At 39.4% G+C, this 25,050-nt stretch overlaps 1 protein-coding gene across 1 annotated transcript in view; it reads left to right on the top strand.

Annotated features, from left to right (window-relative positions):
* Nucleotides 1-501: 501 nt before the first annotated feature.
* Nucleotides 502-25,050, top strand: part of dgkb (diacylglycerol kinase, beta) — a 71,216-nt gene continuing 46,667 nt past the window's right edge. The window contains exons 1-15 of the mRNA XM_044034481.1: nt 502-614; nt 2,166-2,306; nt 7,104-7,180; nt 9,197-9,217; nt 9,767-9,914; nt 12,126-12,275; nt 15,638-15,687; nt 16,644-16,718; nt 17,497-17,616; nt 18,326-18,443; nt 19,435-19,523; nt 20,604-20,720; nt 20,944-21,042; nt 22,594-22,695; nt 24,907-24,980. Coding sequence (XP_043890416.1) covers nt 2,237-2,306; nt 7,104-7,180; nt 9,197-9,217; nt 9,767-9,914; nt 12,126-12,275; nt 15,638-15,687; nt 16,644-16,718; nt 17,497-17,616; nt 18,326-18,443; nt 19,435-19,523; nt 20,604-20,720; nt 20,944-21,042; nt 22,594-22,695; nt 24,907-24,980 — 1,310 coding nt within the window. The 5' untranslated portion in view covers nt 502-614; nt 2,166-2,236. The remainder of the gene's footprint in view (nt 615-2,165; nt 2,307-7,103; nt 7,181-9,196; nt 9,218-9,766; nt 9,915-12,125; nt 12,276-15,637; nt 15,688-16,643; nt 16,719-17,496; nt 17,617-18,325; nt 18,444-19,434; nt 19,524-20,603; nt 20,721-20,943; nt 21,043-22,593; nt 22,696-24,906; nt 24,981-25,050) is intronic.

A 25,050-nucleotide genomic window follows, 5' to 3' on the forward strand; every position in this document is an offset into this window, starting at 1 on the left:
GTGTTCCATTTCCGTTGGAAGTTGGCGTCGCCTCGGAGTTGATGGCGCTGTGTTTGAGAAATGGCAACAAAAAAGAGGACGCTTGCAGGAAAGCCTTTGTTGTTGATACTCTTTCAGAGTATAGATGACCTATAAACCTCCAGACAAACGTGTGTGTCCATGAATACACAACGTTACTGTGTGTCATTGAGAGAGAGAGAGAGAGGGGGGAGGAGGAGGTGATGGAGGGATGTGACGTGAGCGAGCGAGTGAGCGGTAGTATGGGAGCGGATTATTGCAGGCAGCAGTGTTGGGTAATTGTTCTCTCTCTGTCTGTGTGTCAGTGATGCTGAGACCTGACTCCACTGGAGGAAAAACAAACACCACACACTCTCACATGCAGCTGTAGAAGAGCGAGCGGCTCCTTTCTCCTCTCTCTTCTCTCTCTCACGCACACACATTAAAACACACTCTCACACTTTTGCTCTGCAGCTGAGAGAAGACAGAAAACGCGCAGAAAAGGAAGAGGAGGAGGAGGAGGAGGACGCACGGTGAGCGAGGGAATGACATCCAGCAGCTTCATCTGAGAACGTCTAACCTCCTCATCCCTCAGCCTCAGTCCAGCGCTGCAGCAGGTGAGCTGCATGTTGATGTCGTGTGTCGCAGTGTGTGTGTGTGTGTATCTGCTGTGAACACATGGGTCCTCTCTGCTGCTGCTGCTGCTGCTGCTGCTGCTGAATCCTCATCCCTGTAGCTGCATCACTGCAGTGACAGTGATGAGGAAACACAGCTGCAGCTGGATTCTTATATCTGTGAAGATGCAACACACAGAGAGCAGAGGATGATGATGATGATGATGATGATGATTACAGGGCTCAGCTGCACACGTCGCTGCTTCATGATAGTGTTGGAATTAGAGGAGGGGGAAACATCAATGAAGACATTCTCTCTGTCAGCTCCGTGTTTCTTTATTTATTGTGTGTTCCAGTTTCAGCTCCAGGGGCAGATCAGAGTTGATGCGAGGGAGGTTGATTCCCACGTGCCCAGCGTGTGAACGCAGCACCACTGCATGGTCACCGCTCATGCTTAACATCATCGCCCTAAAACCCACTTCATTTTCATGTGCAGCTTTCCCACAAAAATGATACATGTTACGTCGACTGCCCTCTTTGGCCAAACACCAGCTACTGCATTCAGATTTAGCCACAGGCTTCAGGCTCTTGACCAATCAGCGTGGTGCCTCGTTTGTCCCAGACTCCTCCCACATTTTTTAAACCAGCATTTGAGAGGCTCGTCCCACTGAGAACCTCTCACACACACAGCTATAACTCGGTGTCCGGTTTCCCTCCTCCTCCCCTCAATTCTCAGCCCGTTTCATGGCATTACATGGTTGGGCGGAGTTAAAACAAGCCTTGGACCGGCTCTTACTTTGAAGGCCAGGGTGAAAAGAAAATGGTGATTTGTAAGAGGTGCTGAGTTGACGGTGGGTAAGAAAATCAGCTTCTGGGGTTTAAAGTGTCTTTCATATTCATTCAATCTTATCGATTGTGTTATGAGAATAATAAAAATTATACATAACGATAAAATAGAGTACTTAACTAAAGCAAGATTCATTGTAGGTTTTATTTATACTGGAAGCACGGCGGCGGCTCTTATTCTGAAGGCCGACAATAAAGTCAGGTTGGCTGGTTCCCTCGCATTCGTCTTGTTTGTTTTTTTACCTGCACAGTATAGGTGCACATAACATGATCAAATAGAGGTGGAACATAAAAGATCACATCAATGTGTGTATTTTATAAGAATAACTACTAAAAACATAATATGAAAATGTATTTATTTAGAAATAAAATGGTTACAGATTGAGTCGTGACAGCAGCGGCCAAATTGTGAGCCTCAAGGCTTAAAATGGGACTTCTTGTAAAAAAGTTGCAACAAATTAAAGCATAAACCAGTGTATATGTGTAACTAGGTAATGTTATTTCATCAGGGAGTGGGCGGAGTTAACTTCAAATGAGGGGATTTTTGTGAACTCTTTCAGGGAAGTTGTAAATTAGACCAAACACTGAAGGAAGGTGAAATCAATTACCATAGTTACAATTGTCTTTAAGTGTGTGTTTGTGTGTCGATGTCGATGTGACAGATGATCTGATCTGATGTGTGTGTGTGTGTGTCACTGTTCTCCACAGCGCGTGACGCCCGACTGCAAGTCCACGCCCGGGGAAATGCTCCACAGACAAAGAGACGAGGCCTGAACACAATGAGCTGCCAGGACAAATGGGTCACTCTGACCCCGGCTGAGTTTTCCTTGCTCCAGGAATACACTCAGTGTGAGTACCAGTGTAACTCTCTGTGTGTGAGAATGGTGGCGCTGTGGAGACAGCTGTGTTTTTCCCAAATAACTCACTGGTATCACAACCACAAGAGCTGCAAATGGTGGTAAACTTTAAATACTACGACCTGTGATTCATTTCATTAAATTAGACAGATAGAACAGAAATTTAAACGGAAATCTTTGTGTTTAAAAAAAAAAAAATCAGGTCTGTTTTTACAAGATTTTGTTTTGGCGGGGTTTCATTTCATGTGATTGAAAAAAAAAATCAGGTCACGAGGCAGCAGTGGACCAGCAGCTCCTGTGTCCACGCGAGCTAAAAGTTTCTCTTTGGTTGCAGGTTGATGAACTTGTGTTTTTCAGATAAATAAGTGGCAGATGTGTTGTTAAGATATTGTTGACATAAGAAGGTGCAGATTTTATGAGATGAGTCTTTGTGGTGGCTGATAAAAGGATTTCATTGATTAATTTGTAGTTTTTATGAAGATCCCTTAACTTCCACCGCTGATTCTCCCCGTTGGTCCTTGTTAGTTGAGGCATTGTTTGAAGTATATTTTTGCCTTTGTTTAGAATGACGGGGTCTGCTGTCTTGTTTTGAGGATTGGAATTTGTTGCACTTTAACCCTAAACCGGACATTTTGTGCAATTCATTCATTCGTGGATTGTTTTTAAGATGGGGGAATCAAACAGCCTATCACTTTAATTTAGTGTAATTTATGAATTGGCAGCAGCAGCTGTGACTCCACGAGTCTTCATCATGAAGTCACAGCCAGTTTTAAATGTTTTATTTCAGCCTGAGCAGCTACGACACAGGATTATTGTCTATTTTTCCCTCTTTTGGTGAATTTTAGCTGTTTCTGCCGAGCCAATCCACAATCAATTTACTCTGAAATTAGAATAAGTGATTTGTCCTCATTACACACCAGTAGTGAACACTTATCTGCACTGGGGAACAATGGGTGCCTTGCAGGGGCAAGTGGGGCACCCCAGCCCTTGGCCCGTCCCGGAATTGAACCTTCCAGTTACAAGCCTTTCCTCTTGGCCACGGGCTGCCCAAATCATCATTTTATCCAAGTAAATCCTCATCATTCTCTGTGACATTTCCCTTAAACCTTTGACTGTTACGACTCAAGGTGTATTTTCATTTCACCGCTCTGAGCTGTTGTAAGACTTGTGTTCTTAAAAGCTTCACTATCCTCCTCCTCCTCCTCCTCCTCTTCTTCCTCCTCCTCACACATGCAGAGACAAATGTTTGATTCCCACACATAAACACGAACTGCTCTAAACTGCAGCTCACTTTACCACAGTTAATCTCAAGCATCCCTCGGTTGTAGTGATAAATATTTGATGTTGTAATTGCCGGTGCTGATGTAGGAAGCCGGAGCTGCCGGAGCATTCAATCTTGGCAGTGGTGGCGCTGCTGCCGCTGCTGCTGCTGCTGCTGCTGCTGCTGCTGCTGTTTCAGCTCTGAATGATTCATTCTCTTCTTAAACTAACGGCTCCCGCGCTCAGCGCTCACTGAGCCTGAGTCTGAGCCAGAGCCTGGAGTTTATGTTACACTCCGACATGTTGACACATTTCATCTGTGGGAAATTGTACCAGGGGATGGAAAATATGACGCCACCACCTGGCAGGGCCAGTCGCACCTCCCACACACACACACACACACACACACAAGCTGTGATGATGGAGTAGAAATCAGTCGCAGTGAAGAAGTGTTCATAGGATGAAAACCTGTGTTTCTACTACTTTCAAAAAGTTTCACTCGCCCGGCGAGTGAAACTTTAGAGGGTTAGAGTTAGCCTTCATTTGTTAATTAAGATATCAATATTTTGCCCTGGTTGCACCAAATTGATATTTTGATCCACCTCTATTTGATCATACATTTTAAAGCCAACACAAAACAAGACATTTGAACACATCATTGTTTTAACATTTTCTGGACCGAAAAAGTCCTTGATTAATTAAAAGAATTAAAAGAAACAATTATAGTGTTCAAAATAAGTGTTAGTTGCAGCCGTAGAATTGGGTTTATGTGAAGGTTAGGTTAACAGTTAGGCACATTGTTGTGATGGTTAAGGATACGGTAAACCGACCTGGGACTGTGTTACATCTATGAGTGTCCTCACTAAGAATGCTTGATGCGCGTGTGTGTGTGTGTTTGTGTGTTGGACAGATGTGGATAATCATGTTTCAGCGAGCTCTTTGTCGGCGCTGCAGCTACAGGTTATAAAATATCGAGAACAATGAGCCGCATCGCGTCGTCTCACCTTCTCCCTGATTAAAGTGAGCCACGGTGCACTCTTTCATAACATTTTAATAGCTGTGTGCCCAGTCACGCACCCGAGATCTGACTCACAACAATTAGTTTCTCTTTATGTGATATAATTGCTTTTGTGCACAAAGCAGCAGCCAGTTTGCTGCCTGCTCCTCGCTCTTTCTCAGAGAGACATTTTCACATTTAAAGGTTTTAAGACAAATGTAGAAACATGAGACGAGACTATGATTACACTGCGACACACAGCGGGGTAAATAAATCATTAGCCCAGACTGAGAAAATAAATGATAATTCAGTAGAGGCTGCCGAGTGTGACAGACAATCAGTGGATACATAATCACTCCGCTCTGTAATGGACGCGTGTAGACGGGGAATCACTAATAAATGCTCAAGAATGATGACACACACGAGCTCAGTCCAGTGTGAGGTGTTTGTTTTTCTAGATGCTGCTGATGAAATGAAGTGTCCAGAGAGAAAAGCTCCTGCACGTTAGAGCAGAGCAATATCCACGTATGTACATATGTGTGTGTATGTATATATACATATATATATATATATATATGTGTATATATATATATATATATGTGTATATATATATATATATATGTATATATATATATATATATATATATATATATATATATATATAATAACAATTGTAAGGTTTTTCTCTCATTTATGTTGATAAAATATATTGTGTAGAATATTATGACAGCATTATTTTATTTTAAATGTATTCTATTGTTATACCTCTTGTGTTGTAGGGGCAGAATATATAACAAGATTCTTCATTCTGCTCCTTTTCATTCATATTTTATGATTTTCTTTTTGGGGGGTGTTTGTATTTGCTTGAGGAATGGAAATAAAAGTCAATAAACTAATAATGAAAACAAGAAGCAAGACGGTGGAACACGGCAGCTAATTAGCAGCACAAACACTTTTTAAAGTTTAAAGTGTGATGAGCAGAGGTGGATTTAGACGAGCGTCCAGCACGTGCGATGAAAACCACACTAATAAACTCGAGTAACATCAGAACCTGGTGTCTGTGGCGCCGCAAATTGATTTAGCCGTGGAGCTCATGAATGCTCTGCGGTGCACAGTCATTATCACAGCCATTCACTTTGACTTATTTCACTGTGAGTGAATGAGTGAGTGTGAAGACACACAGCGCTTTATTCCTGAAACAAGATGAACACGTGTGTTCTCATTAGTCGGGCTTTAGTGCACATTTCTGTGGTATAATTGACGTGTTCAGAGAACAAGAAGAGGTTATTATCACTTGACTCTGTTGTCACCTGCTGGTTCCCCTCACATGTTTGGAGCTTTGGATGAGTTAAGATGAGTTTAGTGCACAGCAAACACCAGCTCGTGCTCCTCAGGTGGTCTGAGATGCTGATGTTCTGCTGTAGCAGAGTTTCACCTCAACTTTCACAACTAACTAATCTACTCAAGGTAAAAGGGTCTCATGTATAATGTTGTTTCATGTCTTCTTTCCCTCCAGTTTAATTAATTTCTCTCTTGAATCCCTGAAGACTAAGGAAAAGTCTCCTATGCCTATTCACATTATGCAAAAAAACAAAAACATATCATCTATTTAAGAGCAAAACGAACAACAATGTCAAAACTTCCAGTTTGAATTAAATGAAAGTAGAGGACAAATGGATGGATGAGTTCTGCACTGCGACATGACAGGGTGATTGTTTGGAGAGCGAGTAGTTTCAATGATTCCAAACATAAAGCTTTTAATTAGGTATAAATATGGTCATTTTCTTTTGGAAACATTCCTACGAAAAGTTTTTAGGTAATCAGCAGTATTCATATCAATACATACAGTACATACACTCACTGTATATGTACACTAATTCACAAAACAAGTCCCTGAGAAATGTCACTACAACACATTCAAAACCCACACAAAAGCTAGATAACATGGTCAACTACCATGTTATCTAGCTGGTTAACTATCCTGCTATCTATCTAGTTATTTATATATCGTGCTTACTATACAGCTAGCTCTCTATGTCACTAGCTATCCCGCTATCTATCTGATTATCTGGCTAAGTATCCTACCTACTATCTATCTGGCTAACAATCCTACTATCAATCTAGCTGTCTGCCTACTGTCTATCTAGTTATCTATCTATCTGGCTAACTATCTAGCTAGCTGGCTAACTATCCTACCATCTAACCATCTAGTTATCCATCATTCTGGCTAACTCTCCTGCTGTCTATCTATCGGTCTGTCTGTCTGTCTGTCTGTCTGTCTATCTGTCAATCCCTTTAGCTAGCTCTGTGAATGATTTAGTGTTTGTTTGTTTAAAGTCTTTCAGATTGGACAAGTTGTTGTGAAAGTGTTTGAGTAGAAAGTCATTTTCTGTAGTGAGTCGCCTGCACTCTCCTAACAAGCCATTCTTAGCTGAGTGTAGTTGTTTTTAAATGAATGTTTATTATGTGACTGGACGTGGAACAAACATTCCTCTTTGATTCAGTGTCGTTGTCGTCCGTGTGTTTGCTCAGACTCCACCAAGAAGCTGAAGGATGTGCTGCAAGAGTTCCATGGAGATGGTGTTTTGGCCAAATACAATCCAGAAGAGGTATGTTCAGTTTACGTTATGATATATATATATATATAAATATATAACACGTACTGGAGCTGTGGCTGTTTACCCTCAAATCTCTCAGGCTTTTCTGCCTTTCTTTGAAAAAAGTAAAAGTAAAATGGGTCATAAATATCTTTAATTTTTCAACATTTTTTCACAAAATCTTCAAAATTCCAACTTCACAGCATTCAGATAATTTTAACTGTCTTTTTATTTGTTCGTTTACGTCAACCTTTGATTTTGGTACTTCACTTGAGACTTTATTTAATGCATTTGAATATTTTACTGTTTAATACAATTTTATTGATGTTTTTGTTTTCGTTTATTGTTTTTGTTTATTGTAAATCTAATGTTACAGATTATTTAGCGTTATTAATTTACTTTTTTGACGTTTCCTTATTTTTGTCTCTGTTTCTTTGGTTTTTATGTGCGGCTCAGGTTCTTGAGGAGTGGATTTGTTTTCATCTGTGTGTGTTTTTTCTTTGCATGGAAAGTCCCACATAAATAAAGTCTGATTAATTAGTAACACAGTACATCATTTAATATTACTTAATGCTGTTGTATAAGCATTTACTAAAAGTTTAGGTTAATGACATTAACAATTCATATATTATTCAAAGTTTCTGTTAAATAAATGTCTTTCTTTAATTAACATTTGTTAAAGGTTTCGGAAAATTAGAAAATTAGCATCCATTAAGTGACACGTTATTTATGTATAATTGCACTACATAATCATTTTGTTAATAGTATTAAGCGACTTTATAAATGCTCCTTCTAACACTTTCACTGTGACTTCATAAATGTATGGGAGGACATAAATCTTACTTAACTGTAATTAAGCATTTATTAACTATTTTCTAACCACTATTCCCTTTTTATTAATGCTTCTTGAGAGCCTTTTTGTGAATAAACACTAATAATAGTTAATTCAAGGTTAATTATTGCTTAATTAACGTACTTATGTATTGGTCACAAGGAGAATTAATAAAGGGTAATAATGGGTAATAAATGCTTAACTATAGTTAAGTAATGCTTATTTCATGCTCCCACAAACAATAAAAAGTTATTACTGTTAACTGACATTACTAGTATCTCTATAAACCCTTAAATAATCTAAGAATTGCTACTTTAATAAACCTGAATGTCATTTTTAAATGTTTAATGTAATTAAACAGCTAGTACATGTTTATTTTAGCATGAGTGATGTGAATTAATGTCGTCCTGTTATAAAGCATTACAGATTAATTTAATAAAAGGTCAGTTTTCAACACAGAATGACAGTTCACATATTTCCTCTGTGTTTTTTCCTGTTCTGATTTCATTTCTCACTTTTTGCACCCCCCCACCCCACACACACACACACACACACGCACAAGCACGCACGCACACGCACACACATATGAAAAATTCTGACACCTGGATAAAGTGTAAACTGCCAGTTTAGTGTCATAGAATAATTGGATGTCACCTCAGTCAGCAGGAAAGTTTGTATCCAGGTTTGTGATGATGATAAAAATGATCGAGTTTCTGTATTTAGATTTGACAGCTGAATAAACAAGGTGTGGATCATTTTTCTCATCTTCGGTTTAATGATCCTCCATTTTTGTGACAAAAACATGTGTATTAAAAAACTAAAAAACTGGCACATCATTTCCACAGTGTGTGCACTTCACATTTCATGTTCTATTAAGAGCTTTTCTACTTTTTTGATGTGACGTAATGAGGTTTTTTCGTCAAAATTAAGTGAAAGATATATTGTAAAAACATGAAACCATATATGATACCGTTTGTTTGTTTTTTAATGTGTGTGTGTGTGTGTGTGTATATATATATATACATATATACATATGTGTGTATGTATGTGTATATATATATATACACATACATACATACAATATATATGTAGTATTTGTATATATTTATATATATATATTTTTTTGTTGTAATTAATAATTACACAACGTTTCCATGAACGTGTTTCTTTCTTCCTTTAAACGCTGCGTGTCACAGAAGCAGGAAATCCTCAGTCAGGTAACTAATGTCTTTTCTTCTTTCCAGTACAATGGATCACATGGAACAAAATGTAATATTTGCATAACACACATATACAATAACAACAAAAACTCTCCAAATGTGGCGTGCTACAAATACCATATTTCACAACTTCAGAAAGCACAGAGCATTAAATGCCTGTAAATTTAACCTAACATGTCTTTTTTAAATAATATGATTATTTTACTCTTTCATTTTTGAGTCATTTCTGGGAAAATGTAAACATTCTTACTAGTAACTAGTAACAAATGTTGATGCCTAAATACAATATTTCCCCCGTTGAGAAGACTGTATTTTGATGTTTTCTTGTTTTTTTATAGTTATTTTCTTTGACAGTACATGTCCTTTTGATACACTGAAGTTATTCCTGCCTCACGTTTGAGTAAATGTGATGTTAACGAGAGAAACGTGGATGAATAAAAGTCTATGTAATTGTCTTTTTCATATTTAATTTTCAGTTGGAGAAAGAAAAGTATGGTACTGAGTCAAGAAAGCTGGAATTGAACTTTCTGTGTTTTTGGTTTTCAGGAGATCGACTTTGAGGGCTTCAAGGTTTTCATGCAGACGTTCCTGGAGAGCGAACTCTCCAAAGAGTTCTGTCAACACCTCTTTATGTCATTCAGCAACAAGGGTCTGAAACCCAGTCCCTCATGTTCCGACAAATCCAAAGTCTCTGGTGAGTACACCTACGTCAGAATATGTTTGTCACTTGTATTTCACTGTTAGACATAATTAGTAAAAATGGAAGTTTGTAAAATGCTCACTCTCCAAACTCTCGTGGTCACTTTGCGTCACTGTCGTGTGTCTGAGTTGAGGATTGAAAACACAGAAATGACAAAAATGACACATGAACTTGAGTGATGGATTTAACAACTCCTGTGTGCTGTAAAATCACTGATTTTCTATATGGACTTTGGTGTGGGAGAGGTTTTGTTTAGTGGTAAAAAAAAATCACTGGCAGCCATGTTTTCACTTAAAGGTCCCGTCCGTGAAATTTCCCTGAAAATTAAATTAAGTGTGCATCATCACATGAGTTTGTAACGTTTATTCCCCATTAATCTCAGAATGAGCCCTTTTATATTTATGTTAACACTGGTCCATTTTGGACCGCCATGTTTTTACGCTAGCCACCTGTTGCTAACTGAAGGCTACATAATATGTTGCTTTGCATTTATTTTGGAACTGAAAAAGTAAAAACCTGGCAACTTCACCAATAAATATTGCCAAATTTACACTAATGTCTCAGAGTAGTAGAGTCAGCACACGTTAAAAATACATCAACTATGACTTTAACCCCTGGAATAACATTGGTTTGGTTTTACTCGTATGCTGTTTGAATCCAGTGCAGCCTTTTGTTGCTCAAGTGCAGCACAGCAGTGACACTCTCCTAATGATTTTTCAAAATAGCCTCAGACTTGACACAGTCTAATTTCCTGAGTCGTCTAAGAAGCTGCCAAGTCCAGCGCCCGCCTGATGGAGCACGATGGAAATTGTAGTGCGGAGGCTGCCAACTGTCTTGGCAACTGCCTTGTTTGTTTTCAGCATTTACTCTAATATCTCCTTCTCCTGTGACGATGACTCATTGCTATTGAAATGACACTTCATACACGAGACAAAAGGGACGTCGTTGCCTCCCATTCTGTCCACTTTTATTCAGAACACAGCAGTTAAACGGATAGTAAAGGTCGTCTGTAAGAGGTTCTGACGCGCGCACAGTCGATGCTGACTCCACTCTGAACGCCCCCTGCTGGCACCAGGAAGCAGCTGGAGACATGGAGACACACTCTCGGTGAAAACATGGCTGTGAGCAACAACTCGAGGAAAACCAGATTCCTTACACTTTTTTTATTTGTTAAATTAATCTAAGGACATTTTTGCTGTTAAACTGTCATTTTGTAAACTGTGTCCTCTCCCATACCAAACCCCACAGAAAAGTCTGCGATTTTTACATCACAGCATGCATGATCCACTTCAGCCTCCGTTAGTAAGTTTAAATGTACGATTTTGTCACTTTGACGTTTGAAATCCTTTGTTCAGATTGACCTCAGTGGCACAATCTGTAGTGATCAGACAATACACATGATATTTTCACTTATCGTGATTAAAAAACCACTTACAATAAGTTAATCTTGGGGAATTGTTTTATTGTGATCATATCATGAGTGGAAATAAACATTAATATTTCACACAAGTGATTTAAAAATCCCTGTCGACAGCATACAGTCCTGGTGATTTATTTTTAATGTGCCACAATGACAAAAAAAAGCTGTATATTTCCATCCTATTTGCGATGTTTCGGACAATCGTGAGTGCACACAGAATGGTTCACGTGTTTAAGCTTCAGAATCTAAAAAACATGTATTTAAGCCTTTTTTTCAGTCATTGCAATAACATGGTGACTTAGAACTGTCACCTGCCACCAGGCTTCTACTGGACAAAACCAGCTGTTTTGTTTGTTCTCGAAATGGAAACATGATTTACAGAACTGACATTATGTTCCATTGAAGAAGAGCTGAAACACATGATTTACCTCCATTCAAATAGAGTTGTTTTTGCAACCAGTGGAGTCGCCCCCTGGTGGCTGCAGGCTATATACATTTGTATATATAGTATATAGCCTGTAGACCTGACGACCTGAACACAGAGAAGAGTGAGCAGCATGAAATATAAAACCACTGTGAGGTGAAAAAAACAAAGAAAAGCCATTGATGAGGCTAAAAGTGGACATCGACTGTGTCTCTGCCCTTTTGTTGAAGTGGACACCTGCAATCCACTCCACTGTGGTTAATATCACACGTCCTCCTGACGCAGCAGGCGCTCCTGCTAACATTAGAGGTTTGGGAGGCTTGGCTGTTGTGACCTTTCACGTGCGTTTCTCCCCCCGCAGGACTGAAGCTGATCAAAAGCAGCTCCACGCCTCTGAAGACGACCGCGCTGCCCACCGCGATGCCCACGCCTCAGGACACGGTGCAGCTGAAGGACATCGTCTGCTACCTGTCGCTGCTGGAGGGCGGACGTCCCGAGGACAAGCTGGAGTGTGAGTGTCCACCCCCGCTGTCGTGTGGTTCTTTTGTTTGCGGTACGGCAGAAATGGTACGCTCCAGTCACTTCCTGTGTTTTCAATCATCCAGTCAAAGATCTTGTACAGAAGTTACTAAAGGTGGTTTTGGTATCTCATCGGTTTGGTGTCAGTCACGTTGTTTTCTATGACTTTGTAGCTCCTCCTCAACGTGGGCGGAGTCGTCTAAATACACCAGACGCCTCTGTTAAATATTAACATTTTATTTCCTTTGCAAATGTTGGAGATGAAAGTGTGTTTTCAGGATTTTTAAGTCTTTTTAATTTTGATCTACAGTCGGACATTGTTGACTTTGATTCTTGTGTCGGACGTCACACTCGTGACTCTTCAGTGAAGACACTCTCTGACCAGTCAGTGACCTTCAGTCTGTTGACGTCACATTTTAGTATCTGAGTTCATCAGAGTTCATCTGAGCGGGAACTAAAAAAACACCAGGTACCAGTTCAGGCTGAAGAATAAATTGAAATTGTAATGAAAAATCTATGCAGCCTACTGCAATTTTCACATCTCTAGACGCGCAAAAGCCAAAGTGTGTGTCAAAATATCATTTTAGGTTAAATATTGTCCTAATCTATACACAGATCTGCACAAATATCACACAGTCATCATTTTAAATATGTTTTTGTCAAATGAAATATTATATCGCAAATTATATTGCAGTCGTAATTCGACCCTATTTTTGGTTGTTTATAGCAAAATTCCATCTCTTTTAATGTGATAGAAACAACTTGATCTATCACAACTCTAAGGTGCTAGAAAAGCATTAAAAATTTCCTTTGAAAGTGCTTGAAAAGTGCTTGAATTTGACCTTGGAAAAGGTGTACGCACCATGAAAAGTGTGTGACTGATTAACTGTGAAACAAATACGACAGGAATGTTTTTCGTGGAAAAAGAAGCGTATTTCTGAGTTTGGAACCTCGGAAATTCACTTCTTCGTACTACTTTTACTGTCTTATTTTCCTTATTTTATTTTACTATAAAACAGTCGTACACTCAATATTTATCCGTGGACATGGCCACACTGTCAGTACCACGTAGAGCGTTGTTATCAATTGCCCAACATACATTTACGTCCACGTTTCCACTCCCAGTCACTCCCAGTTCCGACTCCCGACTTCTGATGTAAATGGAACGCGCCACAATCGGTAGAATAAAACGTGTAAATAGAAGTCAGAGGTGTTTATATCAGACAGCGTTTGCACTTTATTGGCGCACATTCCCAAGTCTCTAAATGTCATTTATGACATCATTTATTCACAGGGTTTCATTGGTTTAATTGGACGAGTGCCTGGTTTCTTCTGTGTCGCTGTAATTCTCATCCAGCTGCTGAATTATTGAGTGGAGCTGCTCTTCATTAAGTGACTGAATAATTCAGCATCTTCTGTGTGAAACCCACCGTGGATTTAACCGTGGATGAAGTCTCATTCATTCGTTCATTCAGTGTGTTCCTCCTCCTCTGTGATACACGCTGATGTAATCTCTGTGGGATGGCTCCATCTGCTGGTCTGTTTATAGCAGTGCTCAAAATGACCTCTCGTTCTAACTGTTTTTATTTGAATTCCTTTCTCTTTTTCAGGCTCTTAAACAGGAGCCAATGAGTTAGAGGAAAGAACTATGATGGAGAATTAGGGCCACACTGAGGAAAAAACAAAGAGTGGGGAAAAAAGTCACAATATTACAACTTTTTACACGAAAAATTTACTTTTTTTCATTATGGCCTTAATACTGTGTGTGTGTGTGTGTGTGTGTGTGTGGGTGATATAAGCTTAAAATCCGTAGCGCTGCAGCTAATAATTATTTTCATAATCGATTAATCTGTTGATTATTTCCTTGATGAAATAAAATATCTGAAAATGTTGAAAATATTTACATTTAAGCAGCTGCAAATGTTTTAATGATCAAAAAAACACACAATTGACAATTAATTTAGTAATTAATAATCAATAAGCTGTTGCAGCTTTAGATTATATAGCAAAAATATAAGAAGATGATATATCAAATCTTTATTATTTTCTTTTAATTTTTAATCATTTAAAGAAGATATTTGCCCACAAAAATGTCAATAAGATTGACATTAACTATAAATAAATAAGATTCAAAATCGAGGATAATCCCACTGTGATTATTATTTTACACTCAATAATCCCAGAGGAACTTTTAAGGATTACATCTGAAAACAGTTTGGGATTGAGGTGATGTTTAAATACGTAAATAAAGTCAGTCAGTATATATTTTTAAGAGTAGAATTAAAAACAAATGAGAGTTTTTATGTTTTGGTTTACAAACGTTCCTCTGTCAGTCTTCATTTTTTTTTATTTCTTGTTTTAAAATAACCGTCGTTATCATCATCGCCAGCGCCACCTCCTGGTAACACCACGATTAGACAGCAGCGCCACCTCCTGCTCCTTTTAACCTCACAAACTCTCCGTTTAGGATCCACGAAAAAAACGCCACCTGACGTCAACTCCCAATGACACCATTAGCTTCCGCCCACCTCTGCCCCTCGGCCATGCCCCCACACACACACATACATACACCGATGACGGTCGTTATGGAAACATTAGCTCTCATTACCGTGGAAATGATCTGAAGACCATATCATGTTTTTATTGTCACTGTTTTTTACGCGTCACAGTGACAGCCAATCACAGCTGGGATGTCGGAGCTGTCTGTTTCCATGGTGACCTTTGGCATGGTAACTGAGGGACACTTGAAGTTTGCAGCATTGTGATGTTTTTAAGTAGAAAGAGATGTGGCTTTTTCTTTCTTTCTTTCTTTGTTGTTGTTGTTGTTACAGTGACTTTCACACGGAGGAAATGAGTTTCACGCTGCTGTGACTTTAAGTTTGAGGCAGGAGATTATGGTTTAATGACATTTAAATTGTATTTTTAATGCCAACTAATGCACGTTTAACGTTTCTCTTTGGTCACAACACATTTAGCACATGCACCAAATATTACAATCACACTATAAAGAATATTTATATTTAAAATATGTTGTTTAATCACATTTATGATTCAAAATCTCAACAAATAATGAATATATGCTCAAAAAGGTTATGGGATTATGGGATTAACGCCTACATTCCTATCTTCACTGATTACTGACAACAAAATCATGTAACATCCATTAATGTGAAGTAAAACTCACCAATCTGCCGACGTCTGGTTTCAAAATACCACAGAAAATCCTGAAAAACAATATTGATAGAAAAGGTGTTGGGTGAATGGGTAAAGCACTTTGATTGGTGCTATATAAATACTGTAAATGTACCTTATAATGACACTAAATACTTCAGTGTTTGTTTTGTTTTTCCACAGTTATGTTTCGTCTCTATGACACCGATGGAAACGGCTCCTTGGACAGCTCGGTAAATAAGATAGAAAGTCTTTTCTTGAAATGTGGTGGGATGATGTACTGACACGCAAGTGAGCACTGTTTGAGCTGTGTGCGCCCCCTGGTGTGCCACCCCCTGCAAAACCAGCATAAGATAGGATAAGGAATGCTTTGCCCTCATTGGAAAATAAAGAAAAATAATAATTTTAGCCACTTAACAAAACATCTACGTCAGCTTAAGACAAAGACATGTTTGTCACTTTAACTTGCTTTAACTTGCTGTTAGACACTGTTTTCTAACTGAAAACTGAAGTTTTCTGAATCACTCACTCTCCCACATCAAAGTCCATAGAGATCAGTGTGTTATGTCACTGAGGTCAATCTGAACGGAAGTTTTCAAACAACAAAATCACTAAATAAGACATTTGAACTTAGTGATGGAGGCAGCAGTGGATCAACAACTGCTGACAATCACTGACTTTCTCACTGGAACTCTTTGGAAAAGTCTAACAGCGAGAAAAAGACGTGAACAATATGAGAGCGTTGATCCACCGCTGCCTCCATCAGTAAAGTTCACGTGTTCTTTTGTGACTTCAGTGTTTGGAATCCTTTGTTCAGATGTGTTGCAGTGACACAGCGTGACCACACGGGGCAGCAGCAGCAGACCAGCAGCTCCTGTGGGACACGAGAGGTAAAAATGAGCTAAAAAGGTATTAGACAAACTCTTCTCTGCACATAAACCCCAGAATGCATCACAGCGACTCAGCCTGCGACTCAACCCAACCCCCCCCACCACCACCACCTTTAACAAAACATCAACCACTGTGATTAAAGCATCAGCTTCACAGCTCTTCCCACGCTGCCTTTGTTTTCCTCTGCTGTGCGGAAGAATGACTTTCCCCAAACCTGCTATTACACCGCGCTGACGGGCTCTAAACACAGTGTTCTGCCGCTCTCTCAATGACTGTGATGTCTGTGCTCGCGCTGCAGGAGCTGGAGCACATCATCTCGCAGATGATGCACGTGGCCGAGTACCTGGAGTGGGACGTGACCGAGCTGAAACCAGTAAGAAAGACCTGCATGATGAATAAATGAATGAATGAACTAATTATTTCATTCATTAAAAAAAGCAAAAGTATCAGTTTTCTTCAGGAATACAACCAATATTTTACCTTAAAATCACTAAATTATACCGCGTGTTACTGTGATTTTACAGTATTTTCCTCTGTAAATACTGTATTTTACAGTATAACGGGGATACGACAGTATGTTCATGCATAATACCAATATCTCTTCTCTTTGATGTGATTTAACACTTTTCCTGTATAAATACTGTATTTTACAGTGACTTTTGCAGTAAATTATAAGGACGTATGTGCATGAAAAGACTAATGTGCCAGTTTTTGTGATTGTTTTGTTGTTTTGGGGCTTAAAAGTGACCATGGGATTAAATAATCTCGTCTCCCGGAGCACATTCACATCCCGGTGAAGATATAGGTCAGGACTCTGCAACCATAAGGGTGAAAAGAGCCCATTTTGTTTTCTCTCCATCCAAATAAAATAAATGTGGAGCCACAAAATCTATTTCACCCATAAAATAAAAATAATAGAATAAAGGTTTTTATAAGGATGTATTATGTATATGTAAAAGAATGGTAGTTTGTTACATTTGTGAAATTTAAAGAAAACTGTTCATACACAACCTCCTCAGACATGAAGAAATGAATCATGAACGTGTCATGATGGGATAGCGATATATCAGTAACAATAATAGTCATTACTAACAGCACATTAACAACAACTGCACATGTTCAACAGGTCTCTGTGCTTTTGTTCCTTTTAGATTCTGCAGGAAATGATGCAGGAGATCGATTACGATCACGACGGCACCGTGTCACTGGAGGAGTGGATCCAGGGAGGCATGACCACCATCCCACTGCTGGTGCTGCTCGGCCTGGAGACGGTGAGACAGACACACAAACAGACACACAGACAAACAACTGCAGGAAAAAGTCGTTTTCTGTTTTCTCTACCTGTTCTATGTTCCTCGTTACTACCAAATAAAATCAGAAGAAGAGTCGGTATTATGGTCTGTATTTATATAGAGCTGTTTCTGGTCTTGATGAGCTGCTTTCCACTACAGTATTCACCCAATCACCCATTCACACAAGTGTGTTAACCCCACAGATGACTAATACAAACTAAAATGAAGACTCACTGCTGAAGTGAGCACCTGTTCACTTCACCTTTCTCACCACTAGATGGCAGCGTTTGACAGGATATAGCACAATATTTCTTTTGCTTTTTATGAATGAATGAATGAATGAATGAATAAAGGTCTGTGCTGAGTTTGGAGTGTGAGTCCACATGAACTGAGAGTTAAAAATAAAGTAGAAGGTTAATATTTATGAAATGATTATTTTCCCACTAGACGAGGTCACATGACATTAGTCGGTGAGTTTTGATGAGTTAACCGGTGTGTTTACGTTGCTATATGAAATGTAAACGATAGCAATGAAGATGATGTGATTTAGCAGTATTTTCCTGTGTAAATACAGTATTTTACACTGACTTTTACTCTATATTGTAGAGATATAGCGGTACTGTTTTACCTTAAAATCACTAATATGACACGTTACCGTAACTGTACAAATGTGTCTCTGTTGCTGCAGAATGTGAAAGACGACGGTCAACACGTGTGGAGACTGAAGCACTTCAACAAACCGGCGTACTGTAACCTGTGTCTCAACATGCTGATCGGTCTGGGGAAGCAGGGACTCTGCTGCTCATGTGAGTCACTCACTCACTCGTTCATTTACACACACACACACACACAGTAAATGATTTGGCTTCTACTGTAGTTGCATTATTTTCACGATTTATTCACTGAATCATTTTATGGTGAATCACATGATTTTAGGCCAGTATTTCTTTTATAAAACCAAATATTGGTTGTGATTTAAAAAAAACAACAATGTTTTCTCTTCACAAACATGACTCATATTAATGTGATTTAGCACCAGTTTCCTGTGTAAATACTGTATTTCACTGTGATTTTGCAGCGTATTCGTGCAAAAAAAAAAAATTCCAAATTAAATCACTGTTTATCATACATTATTGTGATTTAGCAATGTTTTCCTTTATGACTTTTATTCTGTATTATTGTGATACAGCAGTATTTTACTGTAACTTCACAGATACATCTCATATCACTGTGGTTTGGCAGTGTTTTCCCGTATAAATGCTGTATCTTACCGTGACTTTTACAGTATATTATTGTGATACAGCAGTATTTACAGGCGACTTTTAACTTTACTAATTATGCTGTGCATTTATGTGATTAAGCAGGAATTCCTTTGTATTGTGCAGTATCTTAAACAGTATATTAATGTAAATGAGCAGTATTTATGTGCAGCAAAGCAATATTTTACTCTTAACTATGATTTAGCAGTATTTTCCTTTATAAACACTGTATTTTACTCTGTAAATTACTATGATTTATTGTACAAATACCTTATTTAATTGTATTAACTGCATAATCTATATGATTTTATCTTAAACGTCCATATTGTTACCTTGACTGTCTTGACTGTAACACCATACATTTCCCTGTTGTTGGTCTCAGAAAGGATTATCTTATTACATGTTAAAAATAAGGTGTGTGTTATTTTAATGATCACGGTCGAAGCCTGTGAAGTTGTTGATGTGCTGTCATTCATTGTTCCTCTGGTGAAATAATCTCCACTGTATGAAGTTTGACTTTTCTTTTCCATGTCTGCAGTCTGCAAGTACACCGTTCACGAGCGCTGCGTGGCTCGCGCTCCGCCGTCGTGCATTAAGACCTACGTCAAGTCCAAGAAGAACACAGAGGTGTGTCTGATTGAAGTGTTTCCACAGCCGGCACGACGACACTCCACGGAGCTTAGGACGAGGGTTTCTCTTCTCCCTCACTCACTCACTCTCAATCTGTCACTGAGCCGTGTTAATGAGCAGAAACAGATACTGGGAGCATTTCTTTTCTCACACTCTTCTTTGTTTACTTCTTGTTGTTGAGTTGTAGTTGCAGTGATTTTCAGAGGAAAACACAACATGTACGACGTCCAGTCACGTGTTTCAGAATCAATCCCCAGAGGTTATTGTATTGGCTTTTTGTCTGTTTTTTGGTACCAGAATAACAACATTAGCCCCTTTTTCTGCCTCATTTACCCATAAAAATGTCTTGTTTCTACCAAAATAACCAGAGTAAAAACTTTCCCTCGACCCCACAAAGAGCTACAGACTTGCGTCAATAGGGACTTAATAGGGATTACCAGGAACTCCAGACAACATCATCGAGAGCAGAGTTGGTTTAACCCTAAACTCAACAGTTCACACAATGAGCAAACTCCCTTTTAACAGAAGAAGAAATCTCCAACAGAACCACACTCAAGCTGCCTAGACAGGTTGGGGTGAAAGGAGAATTGAGAGACTTTTGGAGACGTTGTAATGGGGCTTTTCCATGACACAGTTCAGACACAAACACCATGTTAAATGTTTTTTTTACTGCACGTCATCAACAACACTCAAACCACACAGATTACCAGTAATAAATACGTGCCTGGAAACGTTGGTGGAAACACAAATGATGACAGATTGAATATAATGTAGCTACGTATCTGTCATATTTGGATATCCCTTTCATCCATCTTCCAAATAACGTCAAAGTCGGCACTGGTGTGCTTCGTCGCTCACTGTGAGATAATCTGAATAAACAACGTGAAACTTCTGTCTGTCTGTCTGTGTGAGCTCCTGATGCTGATGAATTGAATGTTGCCAAGAACGATCTGAAAAAAACCCAGCAATTATGAAAGTCTGTTTTTCTTTAATTGTTTTTGTGACATGTTGTCTGACTGTTGTGTTGTCTTTTTCTCACCTCCCCCTCTCTCCCTCGCTCTCTCCCTCCCTCCACAGGTCATGCATCATTTCTGGGTGGAGGGAAACTGCCCCACCAAGTGTGACAAGTGTCACAAAACCATTAAGTGTTACCAGGGTCTGACTGGGCTCCACTGCGTCTGGTGTCAGATCACGGTGAGCGGAGACGCAGCCTCCTCCTCCTCCTCGTTATTGTCCCAGTGCTTATTGTGGTTGTCTAACCTTTTCTTTTGCACCTCCTGATGTCGTGCCGCCCAATTTACACCCGGGAAACACTCTGACTGCGATCTCACCTGAATATGCACATGAACCTGTGCTGCTGCTGTTCTTCTTCTTCTTCTTCTTGTTATTATTATTATTATTTGTCTTGTTCCTCCAGCTTCATAACAAGTGTGCCTCCCACGTGAGACCAGAGTGTGACTGTGGCCCCCTGAAGGATCACATCCTGCCCCCCAACTCCATCTGCCCCGTCGTTCTGGTAAGACTTTACTTCCCTCTCCCTCTCGCTCTCCCTCCCCCCCGACACGAGGCAGTGGAGCCGCGGTCCGACCTCGTGTGACGCCGTGAGAGACGAAATGGAACTTTATTGATCCTCACAGGGGGGAACAAACTTGTTAGAGCCGCTCAAAAGTCTAAAGAAAACAAGATGTTCTTCAATTATTTCTTTATTTCTCTCAGAACACACAGCAACGTTTGTGTTCTGAGCAACGTTTTTAAAATTAGGTTGAATTTGTGAAATTTGGATTTTTTGATTTTTCGTTTTTATGAACAAAAATAAAAGAAAATCAGTCTATTTTGTGACTTCTGCACAATTATCGCTACTCATTACAATTAAAATTACTTGGATTCCAGTTCAGTATGGATTGATTTTAGAATTATTTCAGTTTGAAGTTTTACAGAATTAAATTGTATACATTTTGGATTTATTAAGAAGAATTTAATTTTATTAATCCCTTCAGAGAAAGTGTTCCTCTGCATTTGACCCATCCTAGAATTAGGATCAGTGGGCTGCCACACGAGTAGCGCCCGGGGAGCATTGGGGTTGGGTACCTTGCTCAGGGGTACTCCAGCCCTTTTTGGCCGGGTGTGGATTTGAACCGGCGACCCTCTGGTTACAAGTCAAGTTCCCTTTCCACTTGGTCACAGGCTGCCATAAAACAAATCATGTGTTTCCGCCCGGCCTCGACCTTTCGGGACCTTTCGCGTGTTAGGCAAACGTGATAACCACTACACCACGGAAACCTGGTACAGCCAAAAATTGCCCAAAGTCGTTACATTAATGCACTTTTTTATCAAATTTGACCTCTAGAGGTAGATTAATCAGTTAGAAAATAGCAAGAGTCAGCTCCAATAATCAGCCTAACAATCAATATTTGGCCAATTATTACGAATTCCACATTTTTGTTCTCAGAAAAAGTTAGTTTAGGCGTTATTGTATGTAATCATCATATACAGTATTTTGTTTGTTATTTCAAGCAAATGCAACAAACTTTATTTTTCTTTTGTTTTGTGATGTTTTGTGGGTTCATAGTATTTATTATTTACACATTATTATTATTTATTCACACTGATGTTTATAGATTAATTTTGCATTTACATTTGTGATCTGTATACGTTGTTCGTACCAAAGCAAAAACCTTTATTTTGAAATGTTGTCAAATATCATCAGAGATGTCGACATTGCTACAAAATCACTCATTCATATTGTTTTTGAGAACAAAAACTAGTAATTTGTAATAATTGGAAAATGAATCTACCAAATATTAGGATTATTAAAAACAATAATCTACCTCCAGTGGTTGATGTCAGTATTTTCACATCAATATTTTCATTCTGAAGACTGGAATAACTTGTTTGTTGTTTAGTTTGTTGACCTAAAATAACAAAAGAATAGAGAACACAGAGAAATCTTAATTTAAATCTTTAATTAAATGTCGTTTTCATCAGTAACCATTAGCCATTCATTCCTAATCGGTGAAATAAAAAGGACAGAGACCTGTTTTTGACCTTTGACCCCCTCCTCCCTCAGGAAAGGCAGTCGACGCTGAGGAAAGACTCTCGCTCCAGTCAGTCGAGTCGAGGGAAGATGCAGAGAGCCAACTCTGTGACAGTGGACGGTCAGGGACTGCAGGTGAGTGAGTGAATGATGTGTTTTCCACTTAAATATAAGTCGTCTCTGAGGGGAAACTTGGTGACGTCGGTGATTTTTGGAAATCCAATTGAAATTCCAGACTAGGATCTGGAACTCACCGTAATGGCCTTATTTTACCTGATCATTTTAGCGTAATACAGAGGTCCCAAACATGCGGCCCGCGGGCCATTATGCAGCCCCATATCAATTTCATGTAAAAGTTGACGTACTTTTGGATATATATTTATTTATTTTTTCACAAATCACAAATATTGTTACTATTGCAATATCGTGATATCATTTAAGCTCAGATCAACTGGATGTTTTTTTTAAAACACCAATAAAAAATCTATTTTTAGGTGAAATTTGAAAACTTTCCGTGTCATAGTAAAGGGAACATGTGTGTATTTATTCAGGTGTGTAAATATCAGTATATCATAAACACTATGTGTTACTGGTGAGGAAGTAAATGAAGATCTCAGGTTTGTGTGTTTTTAGTGGAGTGGTGTGACACGGCTGTGTTTGTCACATGTAAACAAAGATTCTCCTGTGGATTTTTTTTACTTCTCCGTGTTTAAAGAGTTCAAATTGACCCTAAAAAGCAACAAATATGTGCTGTCGTCCTGGTGAGATGTGAGTTGAGCAGTAGCTGCAGCAGAGCTGCGTCGCTCTAACTCCACAGACGAGCAGTTAGATCCTCTCTAACATCCGTCACTCTGGAGACGGAAACCTGCCGCCGTTGGCGGTGGCGACCGCTCGTCTGCACCAGTTTCTCTGAGAGAGAGAAACGTGATGAGTCCAAGTCTCAGGCCACATCCATCTCTGCCTCTCGCCGCCCTAACCAGCGTAATAATCAAGATTATTATTTATAATTACAGGAAGTAATGGATCACTCCAGACTGGACAGGGCGCTCGTTAATTCAGCGCCGGCCCCGCTGCGACGGCAGACGGGGGAGTGAAGCGCTTCATCTGTGTCAGGGCGAGAGGACGGGACTGCAGGAAGTGGCTCAGTCAAACTGAGGCCCACTCTGGGTTAGCGTTTGTTTACGTGGCGTGAGTTCGGTCTTTGGCACCGCGGGCTCCGTCTGTCCACAGCGTCGCTGATAAAAACAAGTCACAGGAGGACGATTAGGAAACCGTGACAACTGACTGAATTATGAGTGGTCACTTATAAGGGTTCATTTGACTGTGCTGTTTAAAGTGTTAAAGTAGGTTTTCGTCATAAAACCCATGCCTGCTCAAGTCTAAAATATCATAAAGAATATGTTTTGTTCCTTTATCTCATAGTTTGACTTTACTCACGGGGAACACATTTCACTTCATGATTGGAGGCAGCAGTGGATCAACAACTCTTGTGTGCTTTGATTTAAAATTGCTGATTTTCCTTATGGACTTTGGTGCAGGAGAGTGAGCGGTTTACGAACAGAAAAGTCTGTTAATGAATGAAGTGAAACAGCAAACATATTCCTAAGATATCATAAAAATGAAAATTATAATATGGTGACTAATTTATCAAGTTTTTAGCTCTCGTGGGACACAGGAGCTGCTCGTCCACTGCTGCCTCATCTGCTCAGTTTTCATCACTTAGTTAAATCCAAATAATGGATTTCAAACACCAAAAGTCACAAAATACCACGTTTGAACTTAATGAAGGAGGCAGCAGTAGATCAACAACTCCTGAGTGCAGTGATTACAAAATTGCTGATTTTCTCTGTGGAGTTTGGCACAGGAGAGTAAACACAGACTTCAGTTTCCCGGGTCAAGCAGCAAACATTCTGAATATAGCATAGACTTCATCTGGTGTAGATTTGTATTCAGTGAGTATCAGTGACCCCAAGGAGCTCCCTTTAATCCATGTTTGAGCAACACATTTTAATAACTGTAAAAATGAATATTTGGCTCCTGCTCTAAAATGGCTTCTCTAAGTAATGCAGTCCATTTTGATGGCGTTAATCACATTCTCGTTCAATAATTACATTTTTTTTAATTAATTCAAGGTTAAATTTAGGAACCCAGTGGTGAGGGAATTTACCTGTTAATATATAAAGTAAAGTACGAGACAACCGCTGTAACTAACTGCACTTTTGTGTGTGTGTGGGGGGGTGATGATGGTGATGATGATGATGATGCAGCTTGAAAAGTGCGTGATGAAACCTCCTGTCGTCTCCACAACACAGCACCAACGCTTTTGTTTTGACGTCTCTCATTCAGATCACGACAAGAGAGGGCACTCATCCTCTGCTCGTCTTTGTCAACCCGAAGAGCGGCGGGAAGCAGGGAGAGAGGTGAGCACACGCGCGCGCACACACACACACACACACACACATGCACACACGCACGCACACACTTAGAGGA

The sequence above is a fragment of the Solea senegalensis genome, linkage group LG9 (genome assembly GCF_019176455.1).
Source record: "Solea senegalensis isolate Sse05_10M linkage group LG9, IFAPA_SoseM_1, whole genome shotgun sequence".
Lineage (NCBI taxonomy): Eukaryota > Metazoa > Chordata > Actinopteri > Pleuronectiformes > Soleidae > Solea > Solea senegalensis.